Source organism: Parasteatoda tepidariorum, chromosome 6, assembly GCF_043381705.1.
Source record: "Parasteatoda tepidariorum isolate YZ-2023 chromosome 6, CAS_Ptep_4.0, whole genome shotgun sequence".
NCBI classification, from domain to species: Eukaryota; Metazoa; Arthropoda; class Arachnida; order Araneae; family Theridiidae; genus Parasteatoda; species Parasteatoda tepidariorum.
The window spans coordinates 79734997-79754539 of record NC_092209.1 but is presented as its reverse complement, the minus strand read 5'-3'; the positions used below and the strand labels follow the sequence as shown (position 1 = coordinate 79754539).

The 19543-nt window shown below is 29.4% G+C and overlaps 1 protein-coding gene across 2 annotated transcripts in view; it reads right to left on the bottom strand.

Annotated features, from left to right (window-relative positions):
* Positions 1-19543, bottom strand: part of LOC107454225 (transcription factor CP2) — a gene marked incomplete in the record, with an annotated part of 52827 nt that overhangs the window by 10177 nt on the left and 23107 nt on the right. For both annotated transcript variants that reach the window (XM_071182779.1, XM_071182778.1), the window contains 9 exon segments: positions 2094-2184; positions 3155-3302; positions 6161-6227; positions 8098-8204; positions 8279-8320; positions 9752-9820; positions 12057-12203; positions 14306-14412; positions 17059-17164. In XM_071182779.1, coding sequence (XP_071038880.1) covers positions 2094-2184; positions 3155-3302; positions 6161-6227; positions 8098-8204; positions 8279-8320; positions 9752-9820; positions 12057-12203; positions 14306-14412; positions 17059-17164 — 884 coding nt within the window.

The window sequence follows — 19543 nt, the reverse complement described above, 5'->3', positions numbered from 1 at the left end:
TATTGTTACGAAATTCGAGAGTATTCCAGTTTCGATAAGAAAAAAGAAGATCTAAGCATATGCGACAGAAGATGAAGTGGAGTCTCGCCCCGAACGCATTGATTGTCTGCTGTGGTCCGCGCGCTTGGCAGACACCAAGACGCTAGGCCAGGTTAGAAATGGTGGCGTTAAAAACCACGTGAGAGAGCTCGGGAACAAAACAGAAAGAACGAGAAAGATCCGCGGGTGTTTTATAAAAAGGGCCGCCGGCAGTATTGGACAAATTCAAGGACCTATCAAGTTTTTCAAGGACCTAAGACGTTTTTCAAGCACTTTCAAGGACCTAAATTTAGCAAAAAAAGTTCAAGGACTCTCAAGGACCGTGGGAACCCTGATAAATGTAAAAATTGGTTACACAATTAAATTACGGTCTTGGAGCAGAATAACCTGGTTTAAACATTTATTTTAAAAAAAATAGTTTTAAAATTCAAAATCACTTAAAAAATTTATTAATATCACCCCCTGATTAAACATACTTATAAAACTTTAATGAGTTGGGAATAATTCTAGCAAAGTATATATTTGTAATAGTAATCAGAATTAAACCTATAAACACAGATAATTTTACCAGGGTGTAATTATTATTTAGAAGTCGTGAATAATTTTTTTAAAACTGGAACCTGAATAAAAAAGGAAATGTTTGAAGGGATGGTGGTTATACTTTTACAAAAAAGGCAAATCTATTGGGATCAGAGGGCATGCAGAGCGGTCTACCCTGCTCGCCCTTAGGGAGAACACAGAAGTTACTTTAAAATCTCTAAGAAATTAAAAAGAAGAAAAAATCTACTGGCTTTCATCTATTGACTTCATTTCTGCAATTTCAATCTTACATTTCACTCAAGATAAATTTGATTGCCAAAACTATTATTTAAGTATTTAACTAGTTTTTAATACTTTGAATACATTTTTTTAGATAATTAAAATTAAGAATAACCACAAGAATTTATTCAACTAGGCAAAAAAAAAAAAAAAAAAAAANAAAAAAAAAAAAAAAAAAAAAGCAGAAATATTATCATTCCATTGTAATATAACAGGGGTGGCTAACCTGTGGCTCGCGAGCCACATACGGCTCTTTGAAGGATTATTTGATAAATATACCAGAGTTCCTTTTTCATTTTTGTGCTATTATATTTAAAAAAATTATTATCATTCTGTATGTGTTTCAAAATGTCTTTTAAATTATTGAGAACAAATATGAAAGATTAAGTGCAATGTTGTTCAATTAAAGGTGAGTTTTCCATTTCTAATATAATTATGACACAAAAAGCATCTGGAGAATTAGAATTAATAGAGATGCAAGAAAAGATCAAGCTCTACAATGAAAATATAAGTCGACGTCGATTACTGAATTTTGGAAATTTGTACCAGAATCGAAGTATCCTGAATTAAAAAAGGCTGCCTGTCGAATTATTTCAATACTCGGAACAACGTACTTATGTGAATCATTTTATTCCACTTTAAAATTCGTGAAATCCAAACACCTATCAGTATTAACTAACCAGCATCTCAAAGAATTACTGAGAAGTGCTGTCACCAATTATTCACCAAATTTTAAAGAATTATCAAGAGAAATAAATAAATGTGTTTAATTTTTAATATTTAAATTCAATACACATATTTTGTACTTTTACTTTTTTTTAAATATGTTTTCAATAAATATAATTTATGTAAAAAAAATTAATTTTAATACCTTTTAAATATGTATTTAATTGCAACTAGCGAAAAATTTCAAATTTGTAAAAATGGCTCGACTAAAAAGGAGCTTGGCCACCCCTGTAATATAAGATCAATTAAATTATATTGAATATATTTGAACTAGCAAAAGAATGCGCTCCTTTTTCAATTAAATAAAATACTAATCGCAATAATTAACATAATAATTAATTAGTTCTTAATACTCCAAAAACATTTTTAGATGTTAAAATTGGAAAAAAGGATATTTATTTTTAAATAGTTTCAAAACTTCAGCACTTTCTAACCGGCAAATAATAAACAGAGTGAGTAATTTTAATTGTTTATCAACAGCTATGATTAACGTAATTTACATAACTCACCGAATATGGAAGCAGTTGTATAATCTGATGCCTTCAGCAGGACCACATATCTCAATGATATCTTCCCTGCTTAAGCAGAGCAATTCTTTAGCTAAATGCGTAAATAAAGCACATTAATTAATAAATGAATCTAGATTTCCTTACATTTTGATAAAACAAAATGCCTGGAAAAACTTCTAACTTGAACTAACTTTTATACTCTAACTTCTTCTATAAATATTTAATTCCTGAAAAAATATCAACTATTTTTTTCGAATATAAGTCTTTGCCATCTTTTTTTGAAATTTGTTTTGAAATGATAGATTAAAAGTGACTTTTTATAAGCACATTAGTTTTCTTTTTTTCCACCTTTAGGTACTCAATGTTAAATATTGTTTTACCCCTTTAAGTTGAAAAAAAAAAAACGTTTTTTATAAGAAGAAAAAAAATTCTGTATTGTATAGATAATGCAAATATTTTTATAGATAAAGATAAAATATTAATTAAAAAACACGATTCTCAACTGCTGCTTGAAAGCACTTAATAACATAGTACTAATTTTTTGTCCATTTTCTTATCCTTTCTTTTCTTTTTTCAATCTTTTGTGTTCCAACTAGTTTTAATTCACTTTTTCTTCCTTTTTAGCTGCATTTTCTCATTGATGTAATGTGAGGGGGGTACACTTTTTATTTTTAGAAAACTGTTTTCTATAGATACATTTATGTATAAATATACATTCATATAAAAAATATAAATGCTTATATACATAAAACTTAAAAATAAATGAACAGTTTTTTAAAAAAAAAAAGTGTGCAACCCCTCATGCAACATCTATGCTCAAATCAATAACTGTTAACTGTATGTTACAGTCTAGTGTACCAGGTTCCCACTTTTTACAATTTCTTTTAATATTTAAACAGTTAATCATATATAGATATCATAGTCTTCAAGAAAAAAAATGCGCAAGAATTATGTATGGGTTTTCTTTGATTTTTTTAAATATTATTATTAATTTATCCTAGAAAGTTATTTAAAATTAATTTTATATTCCCAACATTTTAAAATCATTCAAATCAACTAACCTGAATATAATGCGAAGCATTGTAAAAATTTGTTAAATTTCTTTTTGTGAAACCAGTTTCTAACTTGATCAGGACTCATAGTCAAGTTGAAATAGTCTTCCTCTATCTGCGGGGGAGAAGACGGCACATCTGGATACGAAGATAAAACCTGGCAAAACAAATAGTATAGTTTTGAAAGAGTAGAAAATATCAAAATACAAGTTATCAACTATAGAAGTTGCAACTTAATTCTTCAAAAAATTAAAATATTATTTTTTAATGAATTCCAAATTATAAAAATCAACCACAAGCCTCTGCTCAGTTAGCTGCTATAAAACATTACTGCAATTTTTTAGCATTATACTTTATATTCTAAATAAATAAAATCAAAATTGAAAGCAATAAGATATTCTACTCTAAATTATTACTCATAAACAGGGTGCGTAGCCAAATCTTTCAACAAAAAATATGCACCTTTTAAGCACTCAAAAAATATTTTTAAGAGCTATATACATTAACAAAATGCAATAATTTTCTGACTTTATATGATCATGATAAAATAACCACTTTCTAAAAAAAGAAATCTTTTCTTGATTATATGAGCCATTATAAAAAGATCAAGAGGTTTTTTTGGTTCTATATCAGAGGATGGAAAATGAAGCCTGAAATTGAGAATATCTTACAAAATGCAGCAGAGTTGCATATGAGAGTGCAATAATCTCAATGAACCCAGCGCAGTATATGCATATGGGGACACGCAAGTATTTCATCAAACATGTAAAATGATTAATGCTTTCATACGCTATGGAACGACGGGACGCCAAAATAGATTGTGGTTGTATGAATTGCGATTGAATAGAACAATATGAATGACACTTCTGAATAATACATGGCCAAAATCGACATGGCAATGAAAAAAATCTCATTTTCGAAAAGGAAATTAAGTACTCTTTAAAAGCACCCAATGACAAAATCACCTTTAAGGGCTTTTAAAAAACGAAAATCAAAAATAAGCACCTTTAAACACTTTTTAAAAATGCTATGCACCATGATAAAACTAATAAAGAACATTTTGGAATCCGATTCCAAACCTGCCATACATGCTTCGGATCTTAAGAAATACCCATCTCTAAAAATGTCTCAGATTGTTGAGTTCTTCTGGAGAAGTTGAGGGACGACAAATCACACTCCAATGGATTCCAGGACACTGCAATATTTACGGCAACAAACAAGCAGATACGTTGGCCAAGAAGTGCACTCAAGTGATTCAACAGTCAAACACTTCTAGCTCTTTCCATTCCCCAAAACATAGTATCAAAAATTTGATAAGACAAAAATGGAAAGCCTTGCTCACTTCTCGTGTTTCTTCAAGAAGTTGGAGGAAAAGTTTTGACCACAATATTCTAGATAAGCCCCGTGAAAAGGCTGTAACGGAATTCAGACTCTCGGTTGGCCATGGCTGCCTGGCGAACCACCTTCGCCGAATTGCCATTTTCACGAGTCCTAATTGCGCACTTTATGAAAGAGATGAAATCATGGACAGGAAAAATGTGAAATGAGTAAAATTTATAAAAAAATTACTACATGAAATTTATGTGCAAAATTTAATTCAGTGACTACAGCATGTATTTTGAAAATAGACAAATTTAAATCTGTAAGTATACTTAACGATAAATACTAATAAGAAATTATAATTATAAACGCTTATAACTATACTTATAAACGTATTTCAGAAAAAATACTTATATATGTTTGAACTAATAGAAAAAATTTGAAATGAGTTAAATTTATAGAAATTACTACATGAAATTTCTGTTAAAAATTTAATTCAGTGACTACAGCTCGTATTTTGAAAATAGACAAATGTAATTCTTTAAGCTCAGTTAATGATATATACTAATAAGAAACTATATGTATAAGCGTTACTTATAACTATACTTATAAACGTATTTAAGAAACTATACTTATATACATTTGAACTAACAGGAAAAAAATATGAAATTAGCAAAATTTATAAAAATTACTACATGAAATTTTTCTTTGCAAAATACAGTGACTACAGCATGTATTTTGAAAATAGACAACTTTAATTCTGTAGTACAGTTAATGATATATACAAATAAGAAACTGTACTTATAATACAGGGTAATTTAAAGTGAATATACTGATTAAGCCATACAAAGAGCCATAACTATTTAATGAGAAAGAAATATCTATAAGCTTAACAAAGAATGTAGGTGGAACTTCAAAGTTTCTTTATGTAAGGCACAGTGAAGCAGAATACTGCGTATATGAGACCTCATTATTGAAAATGGCGAGTACCGTGCACTCTGCGTTGTTAGAATATAACAATTTTCGTTCCATTATCACAGTGCAGAGAAGATTTTGTCAGAGTTACAATCAATAACATCTAAATGGGAACAACATACGCAGATCGTATAGGATGTTTGAAGAGACGGGATGTTTATGCAAAGTAAAAAGTAGCACTTGCGCCGGTGACTGCACCTATGCTTTAGAATGCATGGCGTGAAATGGACTACCGCCTAGATGTTGTCCGTGTGACTAATTGAAATCAAGCAGAAAATCTGTGATGTATTATAATTATAACCGTCGTTGAACAGCAGTCGACCCAATTTTCGAGTTTACGACTACCTGTGTTCAACTACGTAGCCTTGTAATTTTGAACCCAATCTAGAAGACAAGGGAATTCCTGGATCAAGTATTGGGACAAACTAGCCTTCATGGAGGACGTTTTGATTGAACTAACCAGCATTTTGGTTACATAGAGAGGAAGACCATGAGAACTTCCCAAGGTTACCCTGACAGCAAGGGGACTCTAACCCATGATCCGTCGTGATGCATGTACAAAAAATGTTGAAGTTCCTTCTTCATTCTGCGTAAATTTTATCGATAAATTATTTTTCATTAAATAGTTATAGCCGCTTGTAATCGCTATATTCATTTTGAATTACCCTGTACACATTTTTAAAAATATAAATGGAAAAAAGAAAGAAAATGAAAAGTTACATCATCACAATCTTTGATATCACTCGAATGTTGTGGGCTGGAAGTGACAGATGGTGTAGAGGTTGATCTGTAATAGGAGGGGAAAATAAAGATTATCGTAAGATCCAGACTACAATAGAAATGGCAAAAACAGTACCGATGGGTGGCGAAAACCAATTGTGTTATATCACATACATATTTTCAAAATTTTTACAAAGTTTTTCAGAACATGTTGTTTAAAAATTCAATGGCAATTTTAAACATCTTCAGTTTCTAAGGAAAATCGACTCGAGTAACAGAATGCTTACGACCAGTGGTTGGATAAACTTAATTTCCTTTGTAGTTAACTACAACTATTTTTTTTTTTAAATGCAATGACTACAAACTACTTTCGAAATGTAATCATTACTTCACTACTTTTAAAAGACAAACTTAACAGGAGAAATCAATTTTCATTAATATTCAAAATGATTTTGAATAAAAAAAATTGGCTTTGTTAAATATGAGGAGATATTAAGAAGTTTTAATTCATGTTTACATGAAATAGTCTTTTTTTATTCTAAAGCGCTTTTTACAAATTCGTTCTTTTAACTTTCAGACTCTATGCTTTATTTGACAGTGATTTAATAAATGCCAGGAAATTATCAAATATTTGTGATCAAGTCTTCCCCCCCAGATGGCGTATTCGAGCGTTGTGATCACGAATAACATGAATGAAAATGTACATTTTTTTGTACCAAGTCATATCTTTCATTTTAGTTTACACCTAAAATTAGATTACTACAATAAACAACAAAGTCAGGGTGCATAGCCAAATCTTTGAATCAAAAATAAGCACTTTTTAAAAACTTCTCAAGCACTTTACAAAAATTTTCAAGCACTCAAAAAATTCATATTCAATCAATGATATTATTGAAAAACAAAAGCCTTTTATAAACAGTTTTAGCGTTAAAAAAAACCCAAAAAGAAACGGGCGTAAAGCGAAACAATCAGTACTTTCCCACATCACCGAGAGAATTCAACTTGACCCTGAACAAAAGTACCCTTACCCCCTACGTCAAAAAAAGTGTTAGAAGTAAAATAAAATAAACAGGAACAAACAAAAGAGAAAACAGAAGNTCGGGTTTCGGTCTCAAGTGTGCGCGCATGCGCAAGTCATAACGTGGATACGACATGAAGTCCGCGTGAATGATTACGTAGCGCACTCCCCATTTTTCGTGAAATGCATGGGATCCACCAGATATCACTGAAGGGGGAAAAAAAGCACTCTTTAAAAACGCTTGCTGAAAAAAGCACCTTTAAAAGCTTTTAAAAATGAAATCCCCAAAAAAGCACCTTTAAGTACTTTTTACAAACGCTACGCACCCTGAAAGTTAATGCAAAAAACAACATGAGTTTTTAAAATGTTCTTTTGTAAGTATGGTAGGGGGATAGTAAGTTGCTCATTTTTGTGTCCAAAATTGTCAAAAATATATTATTAATAGTAGCTGTTAAACTTATAATTTTAAACACGTCAAAAGACAAAAGAGCTGCTGGATCAAGAATTAAGATTACTCTTTGAATGAACTACTAATATTTGCGCTACATGGACAGGAAAGCCTCTCATGGCTAGCCTGACAGCAAGGGGACTCTAATCAATGGTCTATCTATTATTGAGGATATCTATGGTTTGTGCAAGTCAGGAGGAAAATTTGTATTGACCAATTGGGTCACTTCATTGGAAGGCAAGGGCCTATTTGAAAATTTTTGATAATAATCCTTACAAAACATAAAATCAAGATAATGTATACAAATAAAAAATAAAGGTTCAATAACTGACCTCAGTTTCCGGTCACAGTTTTGTAACCAATTCTCAACCCTTTATGGTTTTGATTGTTAATTTTTAAATACTTTCCTAAACAATGTTTGTACCAAAATAACCGGGATTTTCTATCGGAAGTATCTCAAAGATAACTTACACTTCAGTGGTTGATACTAAGGGTGACTGGGGTTTAATGTAGGTATATTGCAAAGGAGATGGTGAGTTGCTACCAGAATCCGATTTGTTTTCAGCTTTCAGGGGACTCTGAAAACAATAAATATCAGTGTGAGTTTTAGTTAGATAAACAAACAAATTGAAAATAACAAAAATTGACTTACAGCAGTGAATAATGTGTACTGATAAGAGGGTTGAAGGTCGCGCTAAAAAAGAAACAAACAATAATGAACTTGAGTTAATAATGTAATAACTAAACTCAGTGGCGTGACAGCCCTAGAGGGCCAGGGCCAACTGTGCCCATCTCAGTTTTCTTGACCTTGGGCTCTGGGGTGCAGGAGCAGATGTTCCGGTCAGGTGGTCAGCCGACCGCGGAACCCCCAGTGTTTAGTTCCCAAGCATGCTTGATACTCATTTATCGACCCACTGAAGGGATGGAAGGCTGAGTCAACCTTGCCCAGGCCGAGGATCGAACCAGGGACCTGTGGCACGACAGCGTGAAGCGCTACCGCTCAGCCAGCGGGCGTCAATATAATAACTATTTTATCTAATTAAGATAAACCATAATTTCAGCTTTGATAAGTAAAAATTGGTCCCATCTTTTATAGGTATACCCATGACATACTATAGCTTCAAACATAAAATTATAACAGGGTGCATAGCCAAATCTTCCAACAAAAAATAAGCACCTTTTAAGTACTTTTTAAGCACTCAAGAAATATTTTTAAGCACTATATACATTAACAAAATGCAAAATAATTTTCAAAGACTTTACATGATCATGATAAAATAACTAGTTTCTGACAAAGAACCCTTTCCTTGATTATATTAGCCATTAAAATATGATTAAGAGATTTTTTGGTTTGATTTCAGAGGGTGGAAAATGAAGCTTGAAATCGATTGAAAATATCTTGCAAAATGCAGCAGAGTTGCACATGAGTGCAATAATCTCACTGCACCCAGCTCACTATACGCACATGCGGACTCGCAAGTATTTCACCAAACCTGTAAAATGATTGTGAAAGCGCTAAATAGAACAATGTGAAAACCACACTTTTTCAAAATATGTTACGAAAATTTACACGGTACAGAAAAAAATCAAATTTTTGAAAAGTGAAAATTAAGCACTTTTCAAAAACACTCGACAAAAAACCTTTAAGGGTTTTTAAAAACCAAAAATAAGCTCTTTTTAAAAACGTTATGCACTATGTATAATAACAAAACTTAACAATGGCAATGCATATGTTTTATGAATTATTTTGAAAATGGTCTATAAAAAACTTTTGAATTTTTTAAATTGAGTAGAATAAAAAAAAGACTTTGCTGTAGTTCACTTCATTACTTAGAGGTGTAAACTCTTAAGCAGACAATAAACTTAAGTATTTTTTAGTTTGTTCTTTTAAATTTGTAAACACTATTTTTTTGAAAAATTTAAAGATTACAGTATTTTAAAAATTCCCCATTACTGTATTCTGCATTACAGAATACAAATTAAACACATTTGAGACACATCGAAAAGAAAACTTTTCAATAGTTTAAAACAGATTTGCTTGGCTCTTTACTGAGGAGCAGCGCAGAAAATTAGTTATTACATATACGAAGTTAGGTTTCTTTCATAATACAGCAATGGAACATACCTGCTCAGATTGTGGAAGTTTTTCATATTTATCTCTGTCTGTTTTGTGTTTCCTATCAGCTCCTTTAGACTGTTAAAGATAAAACAGTTACTAACAATTTAATAACAAACTTTTCTTTTGTGTTTAGAATGTTTCCATAACATTGAAATACTTTTATAAAAAAAAGTAGTACAATAAAACCTGTATTGTACCACACGGTAGAACACTGATCCATCGTTTCACATGAGAGCACTCATTGAGAATGACAAATGCGGGTTAACATAAGATATCATACGACGACTTGAAAAATGCATAAAAAGAAATGCTTTCGAAAATAAATAAATTTGCAAAATTATAAAGTTAATTACCTAATGCAAAATTATTTACAATACAAAAAAAAAGTTCTCAACTAATTTATAAATTTAAAAATTTTGGTATGAGTGTTCTCTTTGAGCAAACAATAAATGTTTGACATTTGTAACAGTTCGTATCTGTAAATTAGTATGAATACAAAAAGTTCCCAAACGTTTATAAAGCTTCTTGGCCTTCCACAAACATTCAAACTTGTTGTGGTTCCACTTTGCACTTCTACAACAATTTCTTGAACCGAAAACGCTACAATGTTTTTAGCATTCTCATAAATTAGTATGAATACAAAAAGTTCCCAAACGTTTATAAAGCTTTTTGGCCTTCCACAAACATTCAAACTTGTTGTGGTTCCACTTTGCACTTCTACAACAATTTCTTGAACCGAAAACGCTACAATGTTTTTAGCATTCTCATAAATGGATCAACTGATGCATAAATATCAAACATTTTACACAAACTGTAACAAATCCCCACTTTCTTTTTTATCATTAGCATCAGGAATTGCTTGTTTTTCTTTTCAATAACTTTAATATATTTTTTTTAATGCAAATAGAATTTCTGAATGATAGAGGTGGGCAAGCTTTAAAAACTATTTAAATGGGTATTGTTAACAATTTAAGAATAGCATTTGTGACAGGAACCTTAAAACAAGATGATATACATGGGAAAACATGAGATGCAGGAACGATGAATCAAGGTTCATCAACTTTATCAGGTCCTTATCATTTCTTTTATTATAACACAGAAGTTTATAAATGCTTAAAGGACTCAAATATTAAAAAATTTATCAAGATTAATAGGCTGCTTATTATTTTTTCGATCTCCAATCACTGGTCTAGTGATTACCGTACTGGAGTGCAGGGCGAGTGGTCGTGGGTTTGAATCCCACTGTAGGCATGGATGTAACTTTCTCTCTGCGTTCTATGTCTTTTCTTCTGTGTGAATGTAACCAGACCTATAAACGAGTTTGTGGTTGCATGACGTGGGCGACGGTATGTGGACAGGTGCCCACTGGGTAACGATACGAGAGCAGCAATTCTGTTATTTCTGAGACCAATGAGAAATAGACCCAAGTGCCCTCCATTGAAAAAAAAAACACTCTTTGGGATAGAATGAACGATTTAAACACTGAAAAAAAACTTGTTTCGGAGTAGCCACAGGAACAAAGAGGAATTGGGAGCCAAGTTGCATTAGTTTGCAGGGGTCTGTCCAGACATTTCGTGAAAGGTCTGTTTTTGTAAAATTGTGAAAAAATTACTAGTAATTTGTGAATATATAAAATAAACGCTAACTCACATTCTTTCAATCAGGGTCCTGCTTTTGTGACTTTGTGCAAATAGGGTCCCGTTATTGCAAAAAACTTTTTCAAGGAGTTTTTAAATAGTAAAGAGATACAAGAAACGAAAGAGATACAAGAATGCTCAGCACTGTAAAATTATAATTAAAAAAAATTACATTTAAAAAAATAAACAGCAATTGCTGCTACTAAATTAGAGATGCAACGTACAAATATTTGGTATTTAGCCTATACTGCTGAACGGAGAATATTAATTTCAGACGAATATAGGAAGAAGCGTTTGCCGAAGACAAAATTTAGTTCGCTTACTTAGTCTTTCTTTCCCCTCCCCAACCCCCTGGGAAGGGTTTATTCAATTAACAAAACAATAGTGAAGATAAACAAATTTGTGAAGGGTCTAATTAAAAGATAAATTATTTAGTGAGGGGTCCGTTTTTAAGTTAAAATATTTTGTGAAGGGCCCGATTTTATGAAAAGATATTTTGTGAAGGGTCCGTTAACGGACCCAAATTTTTTCTAAACAGACCCCTGGTTTGACACCATTTCAATACTAAGGGTTAAGAACAAGTGGACATGAACTGGTGGTTCTGAACTTGGAAAAGCGGTAGGTCTAAAAGTGTTAGTTTATGACATCATTCCAAATTAAAGAAGTGAACATACTTTAAATACTTTTACAAGACAGGATGCAGCATCTAAGAGGCATTGTGGATTTTCCCAATGGCTGTATGTCTCTATGAGAATGCGAAAAGGTACTCCTTTCTCTCCACCTCTCCGTTTACATGTGAATTCTGTACTAATACAGTTCACCTGAAAATATAATACTTAGAATATTTAATTTTAGGATAAGCTCCTTTTCTTTATAAAAAAAAATTTGATTTTTGAATATTGTCATTTCTTTAGCGTTATGCATTGGGTGGAGAAAAAAAATTTGAACAAAAATCTCATTCTACTAAAACTTGCAACATTGTGTACTCAGCAAAAATAATTAATTAATAATGAGAATTAATGCATTATTTTTGCTGAGTAAACAATGTTGCAGTAAACAATATTCCGTTTGTATGTGAATTCTGTACTAATACAATTCACCTGAAAATATAACATTCTGATGTAAATTAGAACATCTAGTTTTAGGATAAGCTCCTTTTTTCAAAAGAAAAAAAAAATTAATTTTTGAATGTTGTTATTTTGTTTGGCGTTATACAACAGGTGGAAATTTCTTTTTAAATCAAAAATCTCCTTCTACTATAACTTGCAATATTGTTTACTCAACAAAAATAGTCTATTAATACCAAGAATTTAATAATTTGTATCATAATTATTAAAACTAATTTTTACAAACATGTTCAAAATAATTGAATTATTAACAGAATGTGGAGTACTTCGACAGAAAAAATAAATAGCTTTAGCTCCCACTTTACGTATTTATAAATCGGTACCAATATAGGAAACCTTTAAACTATTAATATACTTTGGTAGTCACAAATATATTCTCTAACTCAATAGCTAAAAAATGCAATAATCATGCCATTTTTTAAAGTTTATTTTTAGTACATTCGGTTGAACAATTTTTTTATAACCTATATAAACAGACAAAAATAGTTTTTGCGTAATCTTTTAAGAAAAAATAATAAATTAATACATCATTTTGTAATCCATTCTTGCACCACAACTGCAACTAGAAATGAAAGAGAAAAAGTGAACAAAAAGCATCAAAAGTTACCACAATATTTTTGAAAGACTCCTAGCATTAGAATGAAAAAGAAATGCAAAATATAATTTGAAAACAGTTATTTCAGATAGACAATAAATAATTTTTTTCAACAATAAATAATCCTAAAATACCCACATTAAAAAAATACTGTAGATTTTAAATTTGGATATAAACAATTATAGGGGTAAGTTTCATGGAACCAAACTTTTAATAAAGTAATTTAAATTTAAGTTACGTTTATTCTGAAAATACAGATTACATATTGATAACGAAATTTCAGACATGCCACGGCAGTTTCGGAAGAGAACCTGAATTACCAAATTTCAGAAACAGGCTTTTAAAATTATGAATTAACCTGTAATCAAAAACTATAATTTAATGAATTATTATAAAAATAAATTATCATTTAAATAAAAAATAGTTTTTACAAACATATTGAGTAAATTCACTTAATTATAAGATTCTTTTATTTAGTAATTTCAAAATACCATTTTTTTCATAAAAGTCTCAATTGCTATAATTTCTTACTAAAAGCCAATCTGAACATTTCTTTTAAAAATTGAAATTCGGTTCAATATTTTAATTAAAGTTCATTTGTTTTGATGAAGATTAAATTTTTAAAAAAAAATCAATTTGTAAATGATGCATTAGTTTATCAATTTCAAAAATATATTTAATTTATTTGTTTGTATATTTAATTGTTAATAGGATAAAAATCCTTTCAAATAAACAAACTGAAAAAAGACAACAATTAAAATGTTTGAAATAACTTAGATTTATCATACAAAATTTGATCTCATCTTCTAAAATTAGTAATAAGCATGTGATCCTCGATTCACTCTCATGAAATTTCTCGATGAGAAAATTACATTTTTCTAATTTTACTGTAACATAAAACAAGAGCCATAAAAATATAGAAACAATATATCCAATAAAATCAATAAAATACTTCAATTACTTTTGCACAATTTGTGGATGGTCCCTCAGTTAAAGATATCAGATTTTTAAAATTGTTAAGTTTATGACGAAAAAAAGCAGAATCATGCGGCAGCGTGTCAGAATTTGTATGAAGCTTATCCAGAGATAAAAAAATCAACAGCAATTAATACCTTCAGAAAAAAAAGCGGATTTATGCAGCGGCATGTCAGAAATTTGTATGAAGTTTATCCAGAGATAAAAAACCAACAGCAATTAATACCTTCAGAAAAACAGAAGCTTCTCGTGTTGGGTCCCACATGAATTCCACACAGTTAATATTTTTAGGATCAGGTATAACATCAAATATACCATACGATAAGGATAAGTCTAAATAATAATAATAACAAGTCTGAATAAAAAATCATGTTAAAATTTAAAAGTAATAAGTTCTTTTTTTAAGAATAAAAATTCAAAAACTGTTAAAAAAGGCAAAACAAACATAATAAAGAAAAATTTATATAAATTGAAACAAATGGTATAAATTAACTGAAATTCTGAGCAAATACACACACATATATATATATATATATATATATAAATGTTCAAAATGAAGATAAAACAAAGGAAAATTACAGACATATGAAGAAAAAAAAGGGGGGAGAAAAAAATAATAAAATATAACAAACAACTGGGGGAAAAAAAAGGATAAAATTTTTTTAAAAAATCCGGAAAATAAAAGATATAATCTTTTCATCAGCCCACACGATTATATTCCCAAAAAAGAGTGCTTTCTGATATTGTATCAATATAGCCAAAGCAAAATATATTAATACAATAGCGTGAGGAGCACTAAAAATTTTATTTTACAAAAATTACAACAAATAAAATAGAACACAAAAAGTAAAAACAGAAAATAAAATAATAAATGATACTTATTGTTTTTCTTAATTTTCTTCGTGTTTTTTTTATATTTATTTATCTTGTTGTACATATATATATATAGAGAGAGAGAGAGACAAAAGAGAGATTAATGAAAAAAATTAAGAAAAAATAATAAGTCTTATTTACTGCACATAAGTACATATAACCCATAAAATAAGTTAAAAACACAAAGAAGGCAAGAAAAAACATTTGTAAAGAAAAATTATTAAATGAAATGTTTTTTAAAAATTATTGTAATTAAAAATATATATTTTTTTAAGACGGAAAATAAATGAAGAAAAGATGTAAACTCGTCGTCAGTTTACATGATTATATCCGTAAAAAAAAAAAAAAGAGTACTTTCTAATGCTGTATCAATATAGACAAAGAAAAATATATCCATATAATAGTGTTAGGAGCATAAAAAAATTGAAACCGAAATAAAACTTACTAACTAAAAGATACAAAAAAAAACATTTTTGCTATTTCTATTTTCATTTCAATTTTTCTGGTGCTGAACTAATGTATTGATATATTTTGCTTTGGCAGTATTAATACAATATTAAAAAGCACTNTACTGATTATGAATCTTCACTGTACAAATAAGTTAAAAACACAAAGAAGGCAAGAAAAAACATTTGTAAAGAAAAATTATTAAATGAAATGTTTTTTAAAAATTATTGTAATTAAAATTATATATTTTTTTAAGCCGGAAAATAAAATGAAGAAAAGATGTAAACTCGTCGTCAGTTTACACGATTATATCCGTAAAATAAAAAAAAAAAGTACTTTCTAATGCTGTATCAATATAGACAAAGAAAAATATATCCATATAATAGTGTTAGGAGCATAAAAAAATTGAAACCGAAATAAAACTTACTAACTAAAAGATACAAAAAAAAACATTTTTGCTATTTCTATTTTCATTTCAATTTTTCTGGTGCTGAACTAATGTATTGATATATTTTGCTTTGGCAGTATTAATACAATATTAGAAAGCACTCTTTTTGCGATGTAAGCTGATGATGATCTTTATCTTATTCTGCTTTCCGGCTTTTTAAATTTTTTTAAAATTCTTAAACAAAAATTTTAAAAACAATTTCCTAAACAATTTTTCTCCTCTTCTGTAAAAATATTTATATATTTTTGTTTTCTCTGTATTTTTAACTTATATATGCACACATATTTGAAAAATTGATATGCATATTTCAAGTACACTCACCATTTCTTTTTTAAATTAAATTGTACTTGAATATTGAAAACAAATCGTAATTATCTGATGCCATTAACAATACATGCCAACAATGAAAAAAGAATGCAAAAAACTATCCATAAACACAAAAAATAAAACATTAATTTATATAAAACTAGCTAACATTTAACCTTCATCAATTTTTCACATTGAATTTTATTATCAGATCAGAATTAACTAGTTCCTCAAATCTTTTTGTAAGAAAATGATGTGTAAAAAAAATCTGGGTCATTTCATAAGAATGCCAAAAATAATATGGGATTGGACCACACCTTAAAAATGAATTAAATAATAAACTTAATCTATTATAAATTACCATTTTTAAAAATGGATTATGCAACGAAATTAATTGCAAAACAATATATGTCTGAGGAAAGCAAACATTTTGTTTTACATTCACACAAAATATATTTTATTTTTTTAATAAGCAAAAAAATTTTTTTTAATCATTATTTACTGCAATTGAAATCCATCTCTAACAAATAAGAGTTAACTTTTATGATTAAACCTAACAACTAATCAATTTAAGTGTTATAAAAAAAAAATTAAATTTTTAATATTTTTTATGACTATAGGAGGAAAAGTGAGCAAAAAAAAATTTCTAAATAGTTGCTTTCCATTTATTATTCAAAAAACAATTTACAATAATAATTTTTATCAATTAGAATACTATTGAATAGAAAAAATAACTTTTCAAGTATATTATAGAGAGAAAGAGAAAAATACAAGTTAATCGACAAATGAAAATTTGTCTTTTAAAGTATGATAATTTTTGAAATATATAAGCATTTCTTTTTTTTGGAAATTATCATTTAGGCTGTACTTTTATTTTATAAAATCGAAGGGGAAGTGTAACATACCTATGTCCAGAATTCGTTCCGAGGGTCTTTGGTTCTGCCAAGCAAGTATTTCCAACTTTTCACGAAACTGGAGTCTTCGATCATGAAAAGTTACTTGTAAGACACTCTAGAATGAGTTTTTTTTTTTAAAAGAATTAAAATATAAAAAATGAATTTCAATGGCCAGTATTTGCAGTGCTAAAAACATTTAAGTGCAAGTCTAAAATTATATAAAATATTTCTTTAAAAAAAATTATCAAAATCATCTAAGGTTCCAAAGTTTTATTTACTTTTCAGCTTCAATTTTATACTATTGTTAACTTTATGATTCTTTTTTCCTTATTTACAGAAATTTTTTCTTTAATATCTTTATTTGCATACTTATTTTTGCTTCTTCTTTCTTAAAAATGAATTTATCACATATTAGAGGTTACAGATTTATGAATTATTCATCAATAAAACTTATACAACAAACTGTTTGAAACAATTTATTAATTAATTTACTTACAATTTATTTATTAATTAATAATATATTTATCATAAACAATTAATTAAAAAATTATTGTGTTACAGTTTTGTTTATTAACTGCTATTTCCAGAAACTTTATTCAGAAAACCGGACATTCTGAAGTATCATAAGATCAAATGCATAAAATGGGGCGGACACATTTTAAGAATGAATGATGATCGAACGACGAAAAAAATCTTTCTGGCAAAGCCAATAGGAATTAGAAGGAGCAGCAGACCCAAATTGAGGTGGGCAGACTGCTTCCAAAGTGACTTTGTCTTAATTAACGCCAGAAACTGGAAGGCTGTGGTGCGCAGAGGGTCTTCTGAGAAAGCCAGGGTCCATCCTGGACTATTGAGCTACTAATAGATAGATTTTTAGAAACAGCTATAAGGGAATAAAATATCATAATCACAGTTTAAAAATAGAAATGTAGGGTTATATAGGAGGCTAATTTTGCTTTTAACTTTTTGTCTTAATCTAGTACAGTTGCACATTAGCCTTCGACTTGTGAATATTACGAGAAGACTATGGTAATTAATTTTTAATATAAAACAGTTTAGATTATAAAATTAAAATTAGATTAGTTCATTAAAATATTTATTGTAACGTCATAGGTGTTTTCAAGCCCAACTTCTACCCTGTTCATGACTATCATAGCAGCCTCTCAAAAATGTTTTTTTTCCCCTTCCCTTTTACCTGAACACCATGCTTTGCTCTTTTTTAAATTTTTGTTTATTTAATTTTTTATAATTATTTTTTTCAGAAACGTAAAATATGTTGTGGGCTTCGGGATATTTAGGTCTGCATAGTTTATAACCACAAAACACAGGAAAACCACAAAATTCTCCAGCGGTTAGCCTGGCGGCAAGGGGACTCTAACCCAAGATTCGTCTACCAGTGAGGATATTTTACGTCAGCCCCTTGGTCAGTGCAAGACGGGTGTGGAATTCGCATCGACCAGTCATCGCTGGTATTCAAACCCTGTTCACATCATCGGAGGGTGAACACTCCATCCTCTGAGTCGTAGGGCTCTGACATTGAAATCGCAATAATTGCCAGATAAATTTTAATCATTGGACCTCTGAATTATTGAATCTACCATGAAAAATTTACAAATGGCCTGTTCCTGAAATTTAAATTGTTTACTAAGTCCGATAGAACGGGAGCCTTAACGCCACAAGTCTGATAGTCATGTATAAAATAAAAGGAAAGAACACATATTTTATAAACAGCTCATAGAAGGTATAGAAATAAATAAAGGCCTCTTCTCTCATAACCAAACTCAGCTGTCAAAGGAATTTGGACACAGAAATGTAAAATATTTTTAATCATTTTCAGTTCATTTCCTAAAATAAACTGATTATGAATCTTCACTGTACTTTCACCATATCACAGATTTGTATGAAATTTTTTTGTGAAAAAGTACAGACCCCCCCCCCAAAAAAAAATTAAGTACTTCTTTTCTCTAAATATTTTGGACCAATCCGACTATAATGAAGATGCTTTCAACTTTGTTTAAATTTAACAAAATGGCATCGCTAGAGAATATAGCTCATACATTCATAACGTTTATAACTTTTTTATTCATGAATAAAGCTGTGATTTACCTGCAAAAAAATTCTTAATAATTGCAACAAAAAATAAATAAATAAAACTCTTACTTCTTCCTGTCTGATGGACACCAAAATTAAGAAAATCTGCTCATAAATAAAAAAAGTTATAGACATTAAGAACACGTAAGTCATCTTCCCTAGTTAAATAATTTTGTTAAATTGAGTCAAAATTTCAAAAGTAGTTATGAACCTAAAAACTGAGATAAATTATTTTAGTCCATCAAAAAATTTTCAAAAATATCTGTGATATGACGGGGATGAGAGTTGGTCCGTTTCATAAGGAAATAGCAACAGAAAAATGAAAAACAAACATTTGATCGAAAATTCAAAATTGCAAGAAAAGAGCCCTCTTCAATAAATAAAATCAAACATATTATACAAA